This window comes from Lepisma saccharinum, chromosome 1 (assembly GCF_977018435.1).
Source record: "Lepisma saccharinum chromosome 1, izLepSacc3.1, whole genome shotgun sequence".
Taxonomy (NCBI): domain Eukaryota; kingdom Metazoa; phylum Arthropoda; class Insecta; order Zygentoma; family Lepismatidae; genus Lepisma; species Lepisma saccharinum.
Genome location: NC_139229.1, coordinates 110,742,963 through 110,764,901, shown reverse-complemented (window position 1 = coordinate 110,764,901; position 21,939 = coordinate 110,742,963). Strand labels below are relative to the sequence as shown.

At 34.1% G+C, this 21,939-nt stretch overlaps 1 protein-coding gene across 6 annotated transcripts in view; it reads right to left on the bottom strand.

The window, feature by feature from the left end:
• Sbf (SET domain binding factor) overlaps positions 1–21,939 on the bottom strand; it is a 104,683-nt gene that overhangs the window by 65,542 nt on the left and 17,202 nt on the right. For 3 of the 6 annotated variants that reach the window (XM_083136116.1, XM_083136123.1, XM_083136135.1), the window contains exons 7-18: positions 20,767–21,072; positions 19,022–19,222; positions 16,466–16,647; positions 14,184–14,234; positions 12,799–12,816; positions 10,384–10,492; positions 9,152–9,358; positions 7,832–7,945; positions 3,983–4,144; positions 2,101–2,212; positions 1,027–1,195; positions 171–411 (exon numbers count right to left, since the gene is read on the bottom strand). In XM_083136116.1, coding sequence (XP_082992242.1) covers positions 171–411; positions 1,027–1,195; positions 2,101–2,212; positions 3,983–4,144; positions 7,832–7,945; positions 9,152–9,358; positions 10,384–10,492; positions 12,799–12,816; positions 14,184–14,234; positions 16,466–16,647; positions 19,022–19,222; positions 20,767–21,072 — 1,872 coding nt within the window. The remainder of the gene's footprint in view (positions 1–170; positions 412–1,026; positions 1,196–2,100; positions 2,213–3,982; positions 4,145–7,831; positions 7,946–9,151; positions 9,359–10,383; positions 10,493–12,798; positions 12,817–14,183; positions 14,235–16,465; positions 16,648–19,021; positions 19,223–20,766; positions 21,073–21,939) is intronic. The other 3 variants (XM_083136119.1, XM_083136130.1, XM_083136142.1) reach the window with 1 other exon arrangement.

Below are 21,939 nucleotides of genomic sequence, written 5' to 3'. Positions count from 1 at the left end.
TACATAGTGAGCCACAAATATTGGCTTGTTATTAAGTCATAAGCCTAAAAAAAATTGAGTGAATACAGTAATAGACAATTTGTATATGACTACACATACAAATCCAGTAATAAATGTCTAGTTTTGCAGTTACAAGAAAATCTGCAATCTCTCTGAAGTTTTATAATTACCTTCTGAATCGGTGGAAGTCTCTTTGATTCTCTGTAAACAGCCTCTAACGTTTCAATGTGCATATGTACAACACCAGGAACCATCTGATGTAGGCTACGAATGTGCTCAGTATTCACTCCTCCTTCTGTACACACTTTATCTACAAATCGTGACACATGCCTTATGACTGCTGTCCCCATTTCGCCTGGATCTTGTTCTTCGAATCCGGACTCTGCATCAGCACTATCACTTTCAGCGACACTGTGAAGTGAAAATTGAATAAGTTGGAGCCATCTTCTGAAGTAACATTTTAAAACAATAAACTAAGGATCTACCTCTACAGATTTTTAGCAAAATATCAGAGTACAAGCACAAATTCAATGATGACATAGAATAGTAAATATTTTAAGCACAATTTATTGCATTTCATTTAGTTAAATTTGGCCACGAAAAATGTTCAATTTTTGAGTTACAAAAAGTTAGTAGTTTCCAATGCTGTCTTAATTTTTGCATTAAAAATATCTGAAGAGTAAGTAGGTGCCAATTTAACAATAATTTGCTTTTGTAATCTAATATCTTACGTAATATAAAATTTATTCGCATGCACATTACATTATCTTTCTCTTAAAATATGTAACCTTTCAGTACTTCCTAACATTAAAAAAAAAATTGTTCCATAGGCCAAACTCAAACAATATTTAAATTTAATTTAATCCCACTTTGAAAACAACATGCCATTAACATGATCATTTTGAGAAATTTCAAATGTTCCTTGGATATTTTCAAAATTCAAATTTCTCAAAGTTTTTCATATTGAGTGGGCATCAGATATTTTGTTTCTCCAAAGTCTTTTCTACTGCTATATTTAAGTTTTACCTGTTTGTTATGCTATTGCTAACTCTTTCTTCGTCTATAGCTACATCTTGCTTGTGTGTTCGGCAGCTGACGTCTATAGGAACCAACAAATACACCATTCTGTTGGCGTAATGGATTGCCTGGCTGTACATTGTAGATTCTTCATTACCCTCTAATTCTCGTTGCTTCTCTGAAATTTTGTGAACAAAAATTTAATACAATATTTTCTTTCTTATTTCAGTTATTTTACGTAACTTTTGTACTTTCCCATTAATTGCAATAATGGAGATCAATGATGAAATGTATGATGGAACAAACGTAATAACATAGCATGCTTTCCCCAGGGGTTTAACCAGAGACCAATGACTTCACAGCACTACGTTGACGACTCTGCCATGTAGGCCAGCTACACAAAGTTTTCAAATGACAATATTTTATTTATACAAGCTAATTCAAATAAATTAAATTGAATTGTTGTTTTAAGTCCACTTTATGCTCAGAAAGGCTAATCGGGACTGCACCTACAGTTTAAAGTGGGATCTGAACCACTGTGCCATGTTCCTCCACCGGGTATCAAACCTAGGACACCTTGATTACAAGGCAACGACGTTACCACTGCGCCATGGGGGAGGCCCTCAAGTAAATTAAGATACCTATACAAAGGGCTTTGAATTTTACTTACATTTCTAGATAGTAAATTCTACACAAAAATTCTTAAATACATGTTCAAGTGCTCAATTTTGGGTACATTGTTCCAATGTAAAATATGCATATTACGCAGGTAAATCACAAAATTTTACTATTCATTCATTTATATTCATGATGCATGTCTGCTCTGTACTTAAAATTCAATTTGGACTCAAAGTACTACTTTTCTACAAGCATAAAAGATATGTGCCTGAAATACCAAACCACAGATTACAGTTCATCTTGAGACTACTGCAATTTGCCTCTTGTTACAAACCCCCAAGAAGAAACTGACATTTAAAACATGAGGCTATCGAAGACTGAAGAAAAGGAAGAAGTAAGAATAATGACATACACAAATTTCACATAAACAAAATCCATCTTTAAATTTCAGTGACACAAACTCACCTGACTCATATGTTGTCCATAACCTCATCTGTTCAGCTGCAATTTCTAGTGCCGATGGCTCCTGACACTTTACAAATCCAGACCTCCTATCTTTCCATGGGAATTCCTTGTTCTGTAAAACAGACAATGATCATTCAAAAACAAAAAAAGAAGTAAAAAGAAATGAATACTTGTTGTTGAATACTCATCAAATATTTTGAACTCATTTATTAGCAATTTTTAAAATTTGTATAGCAGTACATCAGTACCAATCCAGTCCCAATCCTTAGAATGACTAGACGAATCTGAGATATTGCCTATAAACATAAGCCGGTAGACAGTGAAATACCTGGTATTAATGAAATGACTAATAAATAATGGTATGTACTTAAATTTTCTGATAATTTTACTGATCTGCGTTTCTATAAATACCCTGTTTGTGCATATTTTTTTAAATGTGACATTAATCACATGCACCAACCTCTTGCAATAAAAAGAACTATCACCTATCAATTCACAACAGTGTTACTGAAAATCTCAATAGATCAAAGAAGTAAGTTCAAAAGTAGGCTCTTACAGTACATCAACACAGAACACAAAATTAGCACATAGGTAAAAATACATAAATGCAAAAAGAAGTTTATGAAATAATCCATTGTAATCCAATGGCATCCAACTTTGGTTTGAGTTGGTGTTTTAAGTCCACTTATGCACAGTAAGGCTAATCGGGACTAGACCTACGGTTTAAAGTGGGATCTGAACCACTGTGACATGGGCCTCCACTGGGTATCAAACCCGGGACCCCTTGATTACAAGGCGATGACGCAACAACTGCGCCATCGGGGAGGCTCTATGGCATCAAACTGAATGAAAAATGAATACCAAGCCCATAGAGCAGTGGACTGCATATTTATATATTGACTGGAGGGAGCATGTTATTCAATCTATTTATTCAATCTTCTAATTCTGCCTTTGCAAACTTACACAAGTTGGATTTCAAATGTTATTTAAAGGAAATAAATGAAAAATTTAAGGATCTAATGTTGAAAAATGAATACTGTTTCTGAACTTGTTTGACTGCAAGTCTTATATCTCTCCACACTGTACGACATGTCATTTGTATGCTGGCAATGAGTTTCCCACTAAAAAGCATTCTGCTTCACTCTGTTTTAAAATCTTACTTTACGATTAATATTTATTCATCCTAGGATTGAAAAGCAAGGATTGTTGGTAAATTATAAAAACCAAACAGAACATACCATGGCAATATGCAGCAGAGATATATCTTCTAAGATTATTATTAGAGGCACATATTTTTGGTAAATGAAAAAGCAAAATTTCGGTATAAAAACTGAGTCGATTTTGGGTTCAAAAGCGGTAAATAAAATAATATATCGGTGTTATAGCGGTGAAAAATTGGATCAAGATTGGTATATAAAAAGACATTTTGGTTTTAAAATTGTGAATATAATCCTAAATTTGATTTAAAAACTACACTTATTCCACAGAATTAACATTTCACTTCTAATAGCCCATTTATGTAGTTATCCAAGTATTAAGTTTATTTCTGTGTAAAGGAGTCAATTTTTGTTTCTCCAATATTAACAGCAGAATTAATCAATTTTCCGGGAATTGCATAACTCTCAGGATAATTCAGACCTCAGAAGGTGCCACGTCGGTGAATAAACCCTAAATTTCGTGTTTAAGAGTTAATTTCGCTTTTTGCAGTTCGTTTAACATTATTTCGTGACAAAACATGGTCACAAAATGCATCTCACGCCTTTCAAAAACATGAAAAATTAACACTACAATGTGTTTTTTCAAATTTCGTTTTTCGTCAAAAACGAAATATGCATGCCCCTAATTATTATGAAAAACAATGCTCACTACAAGGTGTACTTACATCTCGAGGGCTGACAGGACTTAAAGATGGATCTCTCTCAAATCCAAGCCTGCTGATTTGGTTCGAGTCAGGCCTCGCCATATATAACGCTTTGACATCCTTTTGAACGTCTTGATAGAATGCAGATTCCCAAAATTGTTGATTCTGCCACACAGGATGATCCTGGAAAGTATAAATAGCACTATTACTGCAAAAATTAAACACACACAAAACGTTACACATAATATAAACATAATATCTAAATACAAGTTCAGTAATTAATACTTTAGCAGCAGTGAAATTTAAAAAAATAATATTACTTTTTGAAAACACTAACGCTCAATGCTTGCATTCCAAAATAATGAAAAGGTAGTGATTAATTCACTTTGTTATTAAAATGTTGACTATTTTAGATATGGAAACAATTGGGATAGTTAACTCTGAACAAAAGATACATGATATTTCTTGTATATATGCATTGCATGCACTGTAGAATTAGTTCTCTTGTAGTTTACACACACTTAAACACAACTTTCAGTGTAACATTTCGGGAGAACACAGGCCCCTTCATCAGACAAGAACAAACAAAAACAAGATGAAGGTACATGGGTTCTGTAATATCAAATATAGTTGCACTTCAATTTTATGTTCCTCAATTGATTGATTTGGTTTATTTTACTTTGCCCTTCTGCCACTTTTGGCTAATCTGGAAGATGACGATGAGTGATGATATGATGCAAGTTTAGTTTGGTTTATTTTGCTTGGCTTTTTTGTCACTTTTGGTTAATCACAAGGTGAGGATGAATGGTGATACGATGTGAAGGGACTCTCATGAACAGTGCTTGAAAAATTTTCTTCAAAGATAGGCGCCAGCTCTGAAAATCAGGCACCAGGAAACCACCTACTAGCAATTGTGCATTCTCAGTATTTAAAAAGTCGCGCAATCCAAACTTCGAAAATTTATATCATGATAATCGTAAGAGATATTTATACCGGGTTTTCTGCACTAAACTAATCCTGTAGGCTATCACTGGGTTCATAAATTTATGTTAGCATTTATCTAAATAAAAGCAATTACATTATTTTAAAAAACATTGTTAATTTGCTGAAAACATCTGAGAACTGATTTTCAACAATAAATACCAACTCAAACAATTTGTGGGATCATTTGTTGATGTTTGACTTGTTGTAAAACAGTTGCTTTGTGGGGTACAGCAGAAGCAGGGCATTTTTGTTGGAAAACCTCTAGCACATAAGTATACGAATGAGTAGTAAAATACTCTTCAGCAATACACACGAACTGCTCCAATGAATACGCCATGCTGAATCAATTAAAAAAAAACAGGCAGAGTAGCGGCGAAAGTGAGCGAAGAGAATTCAATGTAACCAGGGGCAGCCTAGTATTCTCTCAAGAGTTCAATTTCGGCACAAAACTTGATTTACGATTTTTCACGTAAATGTATAGCCAATACTTAGACACATCTTGCATGCAACTGTTGGCAATATTTCGACCTGCTAGTGTTGCCATATATGGAGATATGTCCCAAAAATGGCACTTTTCATTCAACCCATAAAATCGCCAGTCAAAAATTCATCAAATGTTGCACATGACCAATATTTATTTATTTACTCAGAGTTTCAGATACAGTCTTAATTGGCCATTTTACACTGAAACAAACAAAGATAACAAAAGATAAAAACAATAACAAGATGGGATAGATTGTCGCAAATGACATACTGACATGGCATCAGTCATCAAATGTCTAATTATGACCCTTCGATAATTTCTTACATATTTTTCTAACTCAGAAGTTAATTTCTGGAAAAATTTGAATGCTGCTTTCCATCAGTTATTAATAGAGCCCGGAAGTTTGGCAAAATGGCTCTTTTTATCTACTGCATATATTGATAAAAAATTTCCGGATATACGTTTCTTATGTTGTTTCGAATGTTTTAGAAGCCTTTTCATTTTGCCTATTTGGGACCCCACTGCCTATTTTTAATTATAATGCCTTTTTTGCCTTTTTCAATGAAATTTGACCATTTTTTTTAAAAAAAAATGTGTATATAAATTATTTTTCTCCCAAAAAACGTTGTTGGCATTTATTTTTCTTCCGTTTATTATGTGAATAATTTTCGCTTTATTTAAGTAATAGTGAACTCATGCATGTTTCAACATTGCTGAAGGAGAAAAGTGTGAGAAAAATGTATTTCATGCTCAGTTAGGATATTGCCGTTCGGTTAACATTTCCTTGTGCATGATTGACTGCTGAAGTGGACAGGTTGATTTCGAACACAAAGAAGATATTTCTGAAATCTCCCTCTTGAAATCGAAAATTTAAGGAAGTTGCATCTGAGCTTAGTTTACCTCCGCAACCAGTCTTGACCAGATGGGGAACCTGGATATCAGCAGCTATATATTATGCTAACAACCTTGAAAAAATCAGTGAAGTGATAGATGCTCTTCCAGAAAATGAAGCGGCTTCAATTCGTGAAGTGAAAAAAACTCCCGTGCTATTCAAGTTTATTTTTGCACATTACGGTTTATTGCCAGAGACAATTACAATTATAGCATCCATGAAAATCTGCGAGGAATCTATGCAGCAGATGATGGAAGTGCCAGGAGAAAAGGGGTCAGCTGTTGCGGAAAAGTGCAAACGGGTAGTGAGTGCAAATGAGGACCTGAAACAATTGAAAACAATTTGTGATATTCTAAAAGGTGAAAATGCTGTTACCCAAAATGAGTCCAGCTACATTAGCTTGTTTCATGTATGCTCCAATAACTTCTGTCGAAGTAGAAAGATCATTTTCTATTATGAAAAACATTATCTCTGACAGACGACTATCAATGAATGTTGAGAACTTAAAAAAACACCTTGTAGTTATGTGCAATTAAGACGGAGAAAATTGAAATGCTCTTCCCAGTGTAGATTTTAACATTTTGCCAGAAATTACAGATAAAAGTAAGCGCTTTCCAAATGTGCCTTTTTCGGTTTATTTTGTCTTTTTTTTCATTTTTGTGCCTATTTTCCACATTATAAATGCCTTTTTGCCTGCCTATTTTAACGAAAATAAATGCCTGAACTTCCGGGCTCTAGTTATTAATTTATATAATTTTCTGTATGGAGTGAACTGATAATTTTAAGCATTGAAAAATATCTCAATGGATGAGGTTTTATAATGCAGAAAACCCGGTGTAAATATTTCTTACGGTTTTCATGATATACATTTCCAAAGTTTGGGTTGTGAGAATTTTGAAACACACTGTATAAGACGTTGAGCATAACGGTATTCGAAACATCGCTAAATCATTTGAGAAAGCAGGAAAGTGTTGGGGACAAAGGGTAAGAAATTGTTACGGACTCTATGGAATGTTCACAACGTTGATAAAAAATAAATAATAATTTACTAACTTACACTGTACTGCAATTTGAACTTTGAATCATCAAAATTTCGTACATATTATAGCAAAAGATCACAGTCACCATGGCGAACTGGCGACCGGGATTTTTCGAGCCCTGCTCATGAAGAACATCCATGCCCAGGCCAGGAGTCAAACCTGGGACTCCTGGCATTGTACCATGCTGTGTTAACCACTCCACCACTGAGGTCAGCTTATGTTCCTGGATTTTATATTTTCCAACTTTTTAAGTTTCCTGGAAAACATATCATCAATGTTCTACTATACTTAATTCCTTTGGAGTGTTTAAATTCCATTCAAAGCAGAAGTCTAACCAAGACTGTAATCTGATTTCAGTTTGAAAACACTATCTCTGCTGCTCCTTTGTAATTTACAAACCCCAACTGTCTTCACAAAATTCAGAGCGCACACTACATTTGCCTTTCAGATAAAATTAGTTTCACACTTACCTGTATACATGTGTATGCAAATTGAATGACTCCTGTACAAAGTTTTCGACAGAAAGCTGTAGCTAGGGGAAGCAAAGCAGCTGCCACACCATGCTCGTCCATTGCAGAATCATCCTGCAACAATACAAGTTTGTAAGGGAACTTTACGGAAATAATTACATTCTATAATGTACAGTGACAGACACTTATGGGCTGCATCAATTGCATTGAAAGTCAATGCAGTTGTTACAACCGAGACGTGAACATGACTGTACAATGTGGTGGGACAGGAAATACTTGACACTGGCAAGATAAAGTGGGTGAACTAAACTATTAGATTTCTACAGGATCAACGTGGAAATGTTTCTTATGCTGTCATGACAAATGAACTCATGTTACAACAGCCACTTCTACAATGAGAAATAAAGATTTTCATTCATGTTCATACTGAATACCTTTTCTGTTGAACTTCATAAGAGTGGCAATAATAAATAACAAACAGCATATGGTAAGATACCTTTAAGGTTTTTTTTTAGAATGGCAAAAGTGATTCCTTTGCTTCCTTGCATGAGATATCTGTATTAGTTTAAGTGTGATCCCCCATATTTCTATTTTTAATAAACATAAAAATCCTGACAATCTAGGGTGTTTATAATCAAAGATAACATTTTCATGTATCAAAATTGAACTATAAAATTTGTGAAAAAAATTTTCACCATCTGATTCTAATTATTGGCCAATGTAACTGAAGCTACATCAGTAGTGTGGTAAAAAAGGGCCAAAGATATCCCTTGTGCATTGCATTGGTGGTGATGTGACAAGCACCATGGTCCTCTCACCTTAATCCCCCTAGCTGCCCTTAGGTTGCTTGATTAGATGCTGGGTGATCCTCAGAGCTGCTTTCATGCAGAGATATTAATCTTCCTACTTGAGATTATCCTCCCTGGGATTCAAACCCAGGTCACCGACATGACAGTCAAATGTTCTATTAACTGAACCTTTGGAACTAAAATGTTCAAAATTCACTAACATATTGTAGCACAACGTTTCCTCATACAATTATGGAGATTGCTACCACTCAATTGTTCTGCAAAGAATGTACGTTTCTACATAACTAACAAGTTTCATGATGATGTGTGTCGCAGGTCATTAAACAATCATTACCAATGCCTAATTACAGTATATGTATATATATTATATAATATTAATATATTAATATTAATTGATCTTGGCATGGGTGGGATTATTCAAAATATTATATACGAGGAAGTGTTCTGTGGAGATACAAAACAGTGAAAAATCAATAAACTAATATTCAAGAAATAAGATTAACAAACTTACCTGCAAAGCGCAATTCATCAGTCTTACTACGAGATCAAATTGCTGATGCTCCAGCATAGCCTTGTTCCCCACAACATGTTGAGCAAGTTCTGTACACAAAGCTAGCCTTGCTTGCTTTGATTTAAGAGCCCTTAACACAGCAGGGAAAGTTTTCCTTGCATCCGAGATTTTATTTTCAAATATACAATTGATGCAGTTCCGTAAAACCTACAATAAAGTGAACGATATTATGTCTCTAAGACTAACTTGAAACATTGCAAACATACTTGTAATATATTTACATGTTTTTCAATATTCAGGTGTAGGGTATGATTAAAAATATGTACATTGTTTGGTAATGCTGTATGTAATAACAACGACCCTTGTAAAAATGAAACTGTAAAAACAACATTGGAATTAATTTAATACCATTACCCCTTCAACTTCAAAAAATGTGCTACAAATCAATACTGCACAAAGAAAAGAATTTGTAACAAATTAAACATTCAGGTTGAAATACAAAATGTTGTGATTCAAAATAATTTTTCATTGAAAAATAATTCATTCGATTCAAAATAATTTTTCCATATGAAAATTTGAAATTTACTAATAAAGTGGAAAATTAAGTCTTGAGCAAGGTTTGAACCCGAATGTAAAGATTCCATATTGGTTACCACCGATCTATTTATGTAATTACATTATACTGCCAAAAAAAGCTACTAAATTTGTACATATCAAGTTGGTTATGGACCTGGTAAGCACCTTAAGTTTAAATAATGGGAACACACTAGTGTCCACTAACATTACAATCATTAACATTAATGATGTGATTAATGTAATTATGGTCCAAGTTCTGAACTCATCTTTAACAACTGAAAATCTATGCTGTGAAAGAACAATCAAATTTAGCAAAAGCAAAATTGATAGGGAGGTTTCACACCAAAGCGACAAGCACAACGTTTCACACCGCAGAGGAATGACAGGAAGCACAAGCTTGTGGTTGATTGTGAAATCCTTGAGTGACATGTCACCTGGCATTTGTCAGTTTGGTGTGAATTCTCCCATAATTAATACAGCCTTGCTATCTGAACTATTCTTACAACCAAACTTTAACCTCAAATGAAAATTTATCAAACCGAAAGTACAAATCTTGAAACTTTCTAAATAAATTTCAATACTGTTTGTAAGGACAGTTACCAGAACCACCACATCAACACAAAGTTTCACAAAAGACCAATACAATTATCACTTACCTCTAACCTACGAGCTGAATTGCTAACAATGTGTCGAGGATCATGAATATTAGAAATATGAGGTCCCATAGGGACTATACGTGGCTGACTAGGCCTAAGTGATGAAAGCCTGTAGGGAGGAAGAAAAGGCAAAATTTTAAAAAGAATTTAAAAAAATATTATTTTAAAAAATATGAAAAAGTCTACAAAAGATACTAATCAATATAACATGATCTAGTCTGGACAGGATTAAAATGTAAAATCTATAAACGAGCACCTTCATTCATCTATAGCTACATGCAACATGCAACTTCCCACTATAGCAACCAGCAATCAGCTGAAATAAATGCAACAAGGAGCAAAATTTATCAAACTGAACCTGTAGAGAAATACTATGGTTGAATGAACAGAAGTCCAATTGAATTAATTATTATGAGTATTGCTGCAAACCAAAACAAACCAAATGTTGACTGAAAGCAAATTGCTATATACTGATTAACATAATTGGATAGGTTGTTAAGCTAGCAAGGATTGTATGAGGAAATTACAGAATTCATACATTTAAAGTTTTTCGACTATACTGCAAAAGTGACCACTTGCAGCTTGTTCAGAATTTGTTGCTTTCATAACAGTTACAGGGAAATATGTAAAACACATTTATTTTTTAAATACTAGGTTTGCAAGAGATGCAAAATAATAAACAAATATAACATAACTGACATAGTTCACATACACTTTTGCTAATGTAAAGGGTAGATTTATGTAAGGTTGATATTACACAGAACACTCATTTTATGCATAACTCAAGTCCTTTTTCTGGACCTTCGTAACAGACTTAAATAGTGAACAATATATATTTTTCAGCACAAAGTGTACGGTAGTGTCCTGTATCACATTGATAATGCAGTTTGAAATGCAGGGTTTTTCAAAATGATTGTTGGGGTTTCAATATTTTTTTCTAGGCAGTACAGGAAACATATGGCATTTATAACCATGCCAATTAATGGAGACACTCTCCTGTAGTGTCCTGTAGTTATGCATGGAGTATGTTTGGCTGCTGTGAGGAAGATTTTGCAAGATGGCAGGTTACGATTCTGAAAAGGCATTTTTTGCCCTCGAATTCAATCAGTGTCAGTTACCACTCTCCAACACACATCTCCAAAAGTCTTCTTTCAATCATGATCCTCAAGTATTAAAGCTCGAAGCAGCATAGGCATTTTGGCTTCATTCTTGTCACTTTGGCTTCCAAGTTCCCTCTGATTTTCTAGGACTCCTTTGAAAAGGTTCTCTAATGTGATCCACTTGTGTTTTGTTTTTCCATTATGCAGGACTGACCGACTACGATGAAACTCAAGCACAAAAAATGCCTTTCCAGCATCTTGTAAAACCTGCATCCTGGAGGCCAAATGTGTAACTTCACGACACTGCCTATTATAAAAGAAAACTTAGAGTGTGTCAACAGCAATTGGCATGGTTATAAATGCCATGTTTCCTGACCTGCCCAGAAAAAATATTCAAACCCCAACTATAATCAATTCATAAGATTTATTTCCTAATTATTTCTCACACAATTTTGTTCCAGCATGGAATTCATATGACAATCTAACCTAAGAATACAAAATGCACAAACATACTCAGCACATGAAAAGCAGTTACACTTAGTTTACATGAAATATCTTTCGACTGTTTGCTCTACAAGGTGATGGTCTAAAAATATAATGAACAAAAATTTGTATTGATTGAATACAGCATGTGGCATTAAAGAGCAGTAGCCTGTTACAGAGAACACACACACTCATACAAAAATACATTTAACACAAGATTGTTTTCGGGATGAATCACTGAGGTTCTACACTGAAGAATTTTAAATTCATTATTATTTATCCAGACACACTCAGTGAAGTTTTGAATGAAAAAATATACACTTGCACATTTAGGCAGGACAAATAAATCACCTAGATGAAATGTTAACTTCCTTCAAAACTTAACAGATTCTTACACTCTTCTTCCATTTGGTTTAATGATGAAACATACTGTTAGTGATAAATAGTGGTTACTGTATTTTTGTATGTTGATTTCGATTTTGTTTAATCACAACACAGGTAAGCAAAATATAAAATTTCACTTGCCAACTCCCAGGTTTACAATACTATTCCCCTACACAAACCTTAACTAATTTTCAAATTCGTTTTGTCAATTAGGAGAAATAAAAATCCCCCCAAATTTTGAATCAACTTGGTGCTTAAAAATATTAGTGACGATTTCCTTGTGTAAACTGTTCATTTTCATGTGCAAATGGGTGGCACAAAGGGGATATTTGAAAAGCATCAGTGAATGAACAAGAACACATTGCAAAGGCACGTGGTAACAATCACTGCTTGTCATGTAATGCATTCTTAAGACTATGTATGTTAATAGAGTAAACACAATTCTTACCATCCCATGTCACCACCGCTATACGTAGGAAGCATGGAGAAATTGAAAAGTACAAAACAATAAACATTCAGCAAGTACAATGTTACAATTAAATTTTCTATTACTTCAGAGACCTGTTATAATGATCTTGGATTTTTTTTTAAATGTGATTAATCTGTAATTGCTACAAGATAAAGTGCACAGTTTAACAACTTTTCAACTCTGACGCAAAGACAGGCAAATAGTGTTTCAGAATTTGTAATTAAATTAAAATTATTTGAACTTCCAACTTATCTAGGCAATATTTTCCTTTCGTTCTTTAAGGATAAAAATTCTTTCGAGCATAGCTTAAATTCATCTATGTGTAAAAGAAAAAAAAAGTGATAAGATATTAAGCAAAAGTTTGTTGTTACTCAGTAACATTTCTAAATTTTTATAATTTCACAAACATGAAGTTTTAATAACATTTTTATATTTCTTCAATTTGTTGATCATAGGTGAATTTGGTGTACTGCAAATTGAACTGCTGTGTATTAATAATTTGGTGCATGAACCCTTGAAATTTCAAAAATCAAATTACAGTTATACAAAAAAGCAGAAATTAAAATTCATTGAACAAAATAGTTTCCCAAGCAACTGATGTGATTCTATCACAAATGACTCCACCATGTGGGACATATTGAAGAAGATACCTAAATTAGGAGTGTCTGGGACAATCAGGAGAAAATTGCCATTCTTATGGAATTATTTAAATACATCCTAAAATTCCTATAATTAACAATAATTGGCAGACAAGTCATGTATAGTAAAAATCAATACACGATGCAAGGCTGTTTTTCAGGATAAAAATGTTTAATGTATTTTATTATGTTTTTTTCAAAAAGCAGGAACTAGTGCTAGTAAGGAAATCCCTAAAGGTTCTGTTACTGTATGTTTATAAAGATCATTTAAAACCCCCAGAAACAAAATGTCAGGACTGTAAATACACACATTATTACAGCATTTCCCTGGAGAATTATATTAGGGGAAAAACACTCCAATCTTACAATAATAATTTAAAAAAATATGATTGTCATGATCCTAGTTCTAATCTTTAACCATGTAATTTCCACTTGCTTTTCACTCAGTGTTGTGTTTCCTTACACAAAAATCACATGTCGGAGCACCCAATACTTAAAAATAACACAATGCAATAGGTGGTAATATATAGCAATTACTCCTAATATGCGATAAAACGAGCAGTCATCCCTTTATGCTTTTGTTTTTTAAATATTACATAAAACATGCTTATGCGAGCTCAATCTTAAGAAATAGCTTGCCAAGATCAGAAAACAAAAATCTCTGTGCAGAGCATAGCAACATGGGTGCCTAACTTCATGCCAATACACTATAAACAAGTTAATTACACTGTGTCGAGAAAAAATGGTCCCAAATCCAACATCATGTCATTGTTATTCCTGGAAAGTTAGAACAAAGCAAGCTAATTATAATTTATCATACACATCAGAAGGAAAATGTATTAGTCCATTCAAGGTTATTTGAAATTGGTAGTGCTGGGAAAATCTGTCAACATTTTTAAAATGACTGTCATCTACATTATACTAAAAATCTTCTCCTGTTTTATCTTAACACATTCACAACGATAAAATCAGATACTCAAATAATGTCGAACACCTCTTCTACTGGTTACCTTGTGAAAATGTAGCAATCATCTTAACAATACAGGCAGTGAGGAAACCAGAAGATATACCTTACAGAAACAAAGAAATATTAACACCCTATTAACTTGGAATCTTGTCCGCACTAGACAATGGAAGGGACACAGGCAAAGAAGGAAGTAAATATTCAAAAACTGAAGTCAGAGTGCTATGGCATTCTATAGAAGCAACAGATTACATCGAAAATGTACCAATTCTCTTATTACAGAGAGACGAGTCACAAACAATGAAAATCTGACTACCATACACTTAAATATACACAACTTTCACAGCATGTCATGTCAATGAATTCAGTTTCTCAATATTCTGCAATGTCTTTGCCATTGGCTACCTGTTACAGTTAAGAAATCCACAAAACAAATTTTCATTTTGTTTTTCAATATGCTTCAATCTGTTGTTTCCTTTTTCTAAGATGGACATGGACTATCTTCAAAAGTAACAATATTTTAAGCATACGGAAAGATCTACTAAAAAATAGATACACCAGAACCTAGAGTTTTTACACTGTATCCTTAAACACGATGCACTAGTTTCTCCAACTTTTACCATTTTTAATCATATGCCAGTGATAAATGGGGAGTTCTTGTCTTTCATACAGCAAATATAAAAATAAAGTTCTAGACAGGCTGAGATCAGACAGCTCAATTACTAAATAGAATTTTAAAGCCAATGTCATTTCAGAATTGTTCCGTTAAGTTCTAGAAAATGAGGAACTGCAATCTAAATCAGTATCAGGAAACTAAAAATAAAGAGATGGGGGTGGAAAAAAACCTAGATGACACAGAAGGTCTTGAATATGGATGGCTACATACAACCATCATCTTCGATGCACAGAGTGTGAAAAAATTGATCCTGTGATGTACAGACACATACAAGATACAATATTGTATATAGTTCCACAAGTTCTAAAAGTTGGGTGTAAATGGAGACTGTTGCAACATTACACATGGCACATTTATCTGCAAGCAACAGTTTTCCTGATCTGCATTAATTTATTTGTATTTAGTACATGACACACTCAAACACCCAAAAGTTTACAAACACATACATCAAATTCCTTCCTATTTTTTAACTCTACTTTTTCAATGTGTGTAAAAAGTTTCCATACATATTTTTCCTCCTTGTCACTGAAGAGCAAAACCATTTGGGACATTACAGTGGCGGGGATTGGGTTCCAAAACTAGAGGGGGGCTCTCGGGCTCTGTAGATAAGGTTTAGCATAGTGTGGAGGTAAAGGTAGAAAGAAAGGGGGGGGGGGTAACTGCCCCCTCGCCCCAGCCCCTAATCGCCGCCACTGGGCATTACGCAAAAAGTGGTACTACTCCAAACTAGAAATTATTATTGTTTTAATTCCATTAAGGTTTAATTTTCATGAATGCATATAATTTGCCTATTTCACCAACAAAAATTATTAGCATCTTTAGCCTATATGCTTCACAGACAAATGAAGTAAAAAAACTTTGCTACATTTTTAAAGCGTCACACACGTAACACATTTTCATTAATGCTTTTCATCCATTCACACTATGACATCATACTCAAGTTGGTTTTTTTTTCACTTATTAGAAGACACCACAAAGTTCTTATTAATTGTTCATTATGAATATTTTAATCCTTACCTTACATCTTATGTGTGAATGTTAACAGTGGAATGCTCCAATTGAGGAAGCACAATAAACATTACATTATGTTTAATGTATCATCTAGTTCAAGAATTCACTGTCTAAATTATGCCATCATGTAAAGTGAAAATTTATGTACTTGAAGAAAGTTCTCTTATTTCTGTACCACCATGTAAACAAGCAATCAAAATTATTCCACACCAATACATGTACATCAACCTACCTACCATAAAGTAGATGTCCTTGTGATCCTTAAGTGCCTTCACAAACCTATTTCCTCGCAAAGAATTACCTCAAGAATTTAAGTTTATCCTAGTTTTACAGCACTAAGAATTCAAAGATACATACCTTGCTTTCAAGTTATTCTTAGCAAGCCCTTCATCTATGATAGTTTGCACTTGGCTTGGGTTGATAGTAGGAAAAGGAAGCTGGTGGATTCTTGAAGAGACACCTTCTGGTGGTTTCAAAATCTTTTGTACATATGGCTGTGGATTTGGATTCTCGTTCAAATACAGCTGCTGTGAAAGATCCTGTCATGAAAATAAGAATTATAACTGTATTAGAACATAACCTAATTTTGCAGAAAATTACCTCTACAGTTTAGTTTCTAAGCAGAATAGTTTAACTTCACAAATAATCAACTAATAAAAATAGGTCATTTTTATTGGCTTACAATTCACCTTTGACAACATTTCAACATATTATGCAAGTGTTCCTAAATCATGTCTTGCAGTATGTGGATTTACCAAGAAAAATTACACTATTGGTAATATTACAGATTATCTGTATTAAACATATAAAAATTGGAACATCCTGTCAGTGAACTCACTTGAACTAACCTTCCCTAACTGGCCTTTATCCTCTGTCAACTGCTTCTTTCAACTATGAGGTTTTGCTTTTATTCAATGACAGGAGCAATGGTTACTGCAGATGTTTTGTTTTTTGACAGCGATCGTCAGGGCTATCTGAATTTTTAGTCACTATGTGATTTTGAATTGTCTGGTAGGAGTTGAGTTTTTATTTTAAGTCCACTTTATGCACAGATAGGCTAATCGGGACTGGACGTACAGTTTAAAGTGGGATCCAAACCACTGTATGCCTCCACAGAGTGTTGAACCCAGGATTGTTGATTACAAGGCAACAACATTACCACTATGCCATCCAGCAGGTCTCAAGTTGTCTGGTAGAGAAAGGTATAGATAGATAGATAACTGCTAAAAGATAATAATGGAAATTGTTTTTTGTTGTATGCGCTATTCATTTCAAAATATTACATGAAAGAGGCTGTCCATATCAAATACAAATAAATATGCATGGTTATGTGGTTAATTGACTATGATTTTTCGTAATGATTAGGGGCACATATTTTTGGTAAATAAAAAAAGCAAAATTTCGGTACAAAAACCAAGCCAATTTTGGGCTCAAAAGTGGTAAAGACAAATAAAATTTCACTGTTAAAGAGGTATAAAAAATGACTGCATATAATCCCAAATTTGACTTAAAAATTGCACTTAATACACAAAATAAGCATATTCTGTGTAATAGCACATTTATGTCGTTACCAGAATATTAAGTTTATTCCTCTATAAAGGGGTCGATTTTTGCTTATGACATATTTACAGCAGAATTAATCAATTTTCCATGAATTGCATAACTCACAGGATAATTCTGAATTCAGAAAGTGTAACGTCGGTAAATAAACTCTAAATTTTGTGTTTAAGAGTTTATTTCGCATTTTGCAGTTCATTTCACATTATTTCGTGACAAAACAGGGTAGGAAAATGCACCCCACACCTTTCACAAACATGAAAAATTAATATTGCAATGTGTTATTTCACATTTTGGGTTTTCTTCAAGAACGAAATATGAATGCCTCTAGTAAAGATGTTTGAATGAACTATAAAACCAATACATGAATTATTAAGAATAAGCCAAAAGAACAAATATCAGTAATAATACAAGGTGTGTCAGAAAAGTATTGTACCTGTTGATGGATATCATATAGAATTATATAACATGGGGCAGGATAATATCGATCCCTTATACTGACATGTTACAACACATTGTGAACTTGTAATTTAATATTTGTGTTCCACATTACATAAATCACGTAGGTTTTGTTCACACGTGTACAGGCAAATAATACCAATAGAAACAATAAACAAGGTTATTTGCCTGCAAAATATTAATATTTAAGGCTGAGTAGATACTGATGCCATAATTCTGGCAATTTTGGTCTTTCGTGGAGTCTGCAAAAATGCCATGTGACGTATTTGCAGTCTAATTATCCTGGAAATTATGGAAAATGTGTTTTCACTTGTTTTGCATGAACATGGTGGGGAAAATGGATTTTGTGTTAACATATAATTCTCAAATATTTTAAAGCAAGTTGATGCATGTAATTGAAGTGGGAAAAACCTACAGAATAATAATAATCAAGAAGTTGAACTTTTCATTGTTACAATTTTCAAATAATGCATCGATATTGGTGAGAATAAGAAAGAGTATCTGCATCAGTGTGGGTATCGTTTCAAAGTGGTATTGGCTCAGCCATATCTATATTCCTTATTGATACTTCTTCCTTTCAATTGAGCAACCGCAACTGAATAAGCTACTAATGGTTGACAAATGGGATTTCAAAATGTCAATAATGACAAGCTTTCTTTTATCACTTTCAAGTATTTTGGTGAACCTCGGGGGAAGGGGGCATAACATCACAACCGCTTAAGAATCAGCACTTAGCACCTCCTTCACATTCTAAATAGCTCCTGCATGTTTCATCATTATCCATGTCCATATCTTAATATGATCACGAGTATTGCCAATACTATGGCAAGGTAGAAAATAAAAATTACAAAGCAACATGTGAAAACACATCATATTTTATGAACATTTGGTAGTTACCTGTATGTGTACCATCAGCATGCGGGGATCATGGTTCTCAAGCCTCAATAAATCACCAAGGTTACTGTACAACTCATCCCAAACATCACAAGGTCGCCAAGGAGGTCCCCTTTCTTGCACAAAACCAGTAAAAAACATACAATCTAATACCCGTGTAGTAAAGTCGCAGTCTATCAACGCTCTCTGTCCTAGAAATGCAGCCTAAAAAGACACAAGGGAATGTTGTTATAGCAGAGTGCTGCAAATGCAGCATAAACAAAGTGAAATATATTTTCACCTGTAATCAAGAATAAATGTAAAAAAGCATACAAGCATACAACAAATAGAAAACTACCTACGTGAATTCATTCCTTCACTTGCAAAATTAATCTTATTGCACATTGAGCAATTCTGGATCTGATCAGCAGTTCAACATCAAGAACATTTACCAGATATATGAAATGAAATACTTTAAGCTGGCATTCATAATAAAATTTCACAACACCAATAATTTTAGTTAAATACATAAATACAAGGACTGCGGAATAAGCCATAGCAAGTATATTTTACTCAAAGTTAAACGGTGGTACCACAATATGATCATATGTCCTTGAGTTTTGAGTTCTTTGTTTTAAATCCACTTTATGAATAGATAGGCTAATCAGGACCGGACCTACAGTTTAAAGTGGGATCTTAACCACTATGTGCTGCATGTCCTGTAGAACACGGCATCCGTAGTGTGTTAACACAACACTAAATGGCTGAATGGTTATTGTACAGTGGGCAGTGGTAATTCATTGTTGAGTAAACTGCCGTGGCCCACTGCAAACGATGTTTGTGTATCAAAATAGCCATTCTTTGGGAGAGAAATGCCAGAGAATGACACAGAGAGCTGGTGGAAACTGTGAGGAATAGTGTCCTACCATAGTATGCACCTCTTTTGTTCCTCCAATGCTAATGTATGCTTTCTGACTTGTAAACACATGTGGTCATCCTACACCTGGTACACATGACCTGCATATATTCTACAGTATAGTGGAACCACCAGCACAAAAACCTGTGCAGACACGCAACTCCTGTGAACCGCACTCCCGCAAGGAGGGGAGGGGGCAAGTGGAGCATGCTTCCTTATCGGCCGAAGGGAAAGTGAGCGAAGAATTTTAGCCGAAAGTTCTTTTCTTTGTGGTCGCTCTATACCACTGTCACCTTCCATTTGTATATTTTGGATTTTTGTGCCTGTCACGCATTCTTACGAAAAATGAGGTGGCACAAACACTTGTATATAAATTTAAATGACAATAAAATTGGAAAATTACAGTGTGTGTCACTAGAGTGAAAAAGCAACACATTTTACCTTGCACCAAATTGATGGACCTTGAAAACATGAAAAGGTACAGCAAATATGCTCACAATTACAAACATAGCAAGCTCTACTTTCAGGCATTAACATGAGAATTTCATAATTTCCATTTTCAATATGTTCATATTTAACTTGTAATAACAATTTACTTTCCTCTTTTATCCATTTTTAATATTTCGTTGTTCACAACACACAGATTTGTCAATTTAGCTGTCCAGGTAGACAAATTACCTGTGAAAAGAGTTGTAATTTTTTAAATGATCTACATTACATTTCTAATTTATTTTCACAATGACAATGAATTGGAAGTAAAAGACATGCCTTACCCGGAGTCAAACAAGAACTGTACGAACCTACTTGGTAATAAATGTTACATGCCTGTCACACAAAACAAGGCTGTACTTACTTTGTGAAATGTAATTACTGGTCGCGGATGTATCCGAATAATAGTTAGACAGCTCCTGTATCCTTGTAGCAGCTGAGCAAATGTGCGCATGAAGACAGCTCTTATTTCCTTGTCTAGCACTGCTGGAGTGGACGTCCTAACTGCTAAGGGTGGGAAAGCATGGTCAGCACACCCCAGCTCAGGCTGGAGGACTATGGTCAAAGCCTCTTGGGTCTGCGTCCAAAGGGGTTCTGGAAGCAAGGACAATGAAACGCCATCCGGAATCAAAATTGAGCCACCATCCAGATCAGCTACTATCACATCCATCTGCAAAGGAAAACAGCAGTGAGAGCCCACAGTTTCCATGGTTTAACGGATATTAGGTTTAGAGATTAAGTTAATGTCCTTTATTCTATTAATTCTACGCCAAACAAACAACAAAGTACAGAGGAATCACCTAAGTTATACAACAGCACGTGTGGTGTTGCTACTTTCAACAAACACATTGTTGAATAAAAATCTGTTTTGCAATGTTAATTGATAATGATAATGGGTCTCAAAAATGGCTGCAAAAGCTTCAAAACAAGACCAAGATATATTTGTACGACTACCCAATACTAAGAAAAAGTTGTTTCACAAAATTGACAAGAACCCTTTTTTTAGCCGATTTAAAAAATGTGAAAATTAATAATTGTGTTTACAACCTTTCTACCTGCACTTTATTTACATTTCATCATAATCGGACCACAATTTTTTTTGTTTATAGAATTTCAAAGAGAGTGGTCATTTGGAAAACAGCAAAAAAACTGGGACTCTTTTGTTCTCACGGCGATAAAAAAAATCATAGACATACTGAAAAAATGGTTACCATCCTTTAATACAGAATTGAATAAGATAAATTTTGTTGTAATTCAATTTTACGTAGAACTACTAGTTAATTTTTAATTGGAGCCCAAACTCGAGTAACCATAATTTTTAATACAAAAATAAGTGCATTATTTTCACAAGAAATAACTTGCTTGATATGCTAAGGATGTTTTTAAATCAAAATCTTGGCAAAAATAAATTTCTTCTACGGTAAAAAATTCCATTCAAACGATTTTCACACAACTTCAAAAACCAAGAGTTTTACTCATAATTTTGCACAAATAAATATTTCACCCAGCTACCCCTGAAAAACATGTTCATCCAGAG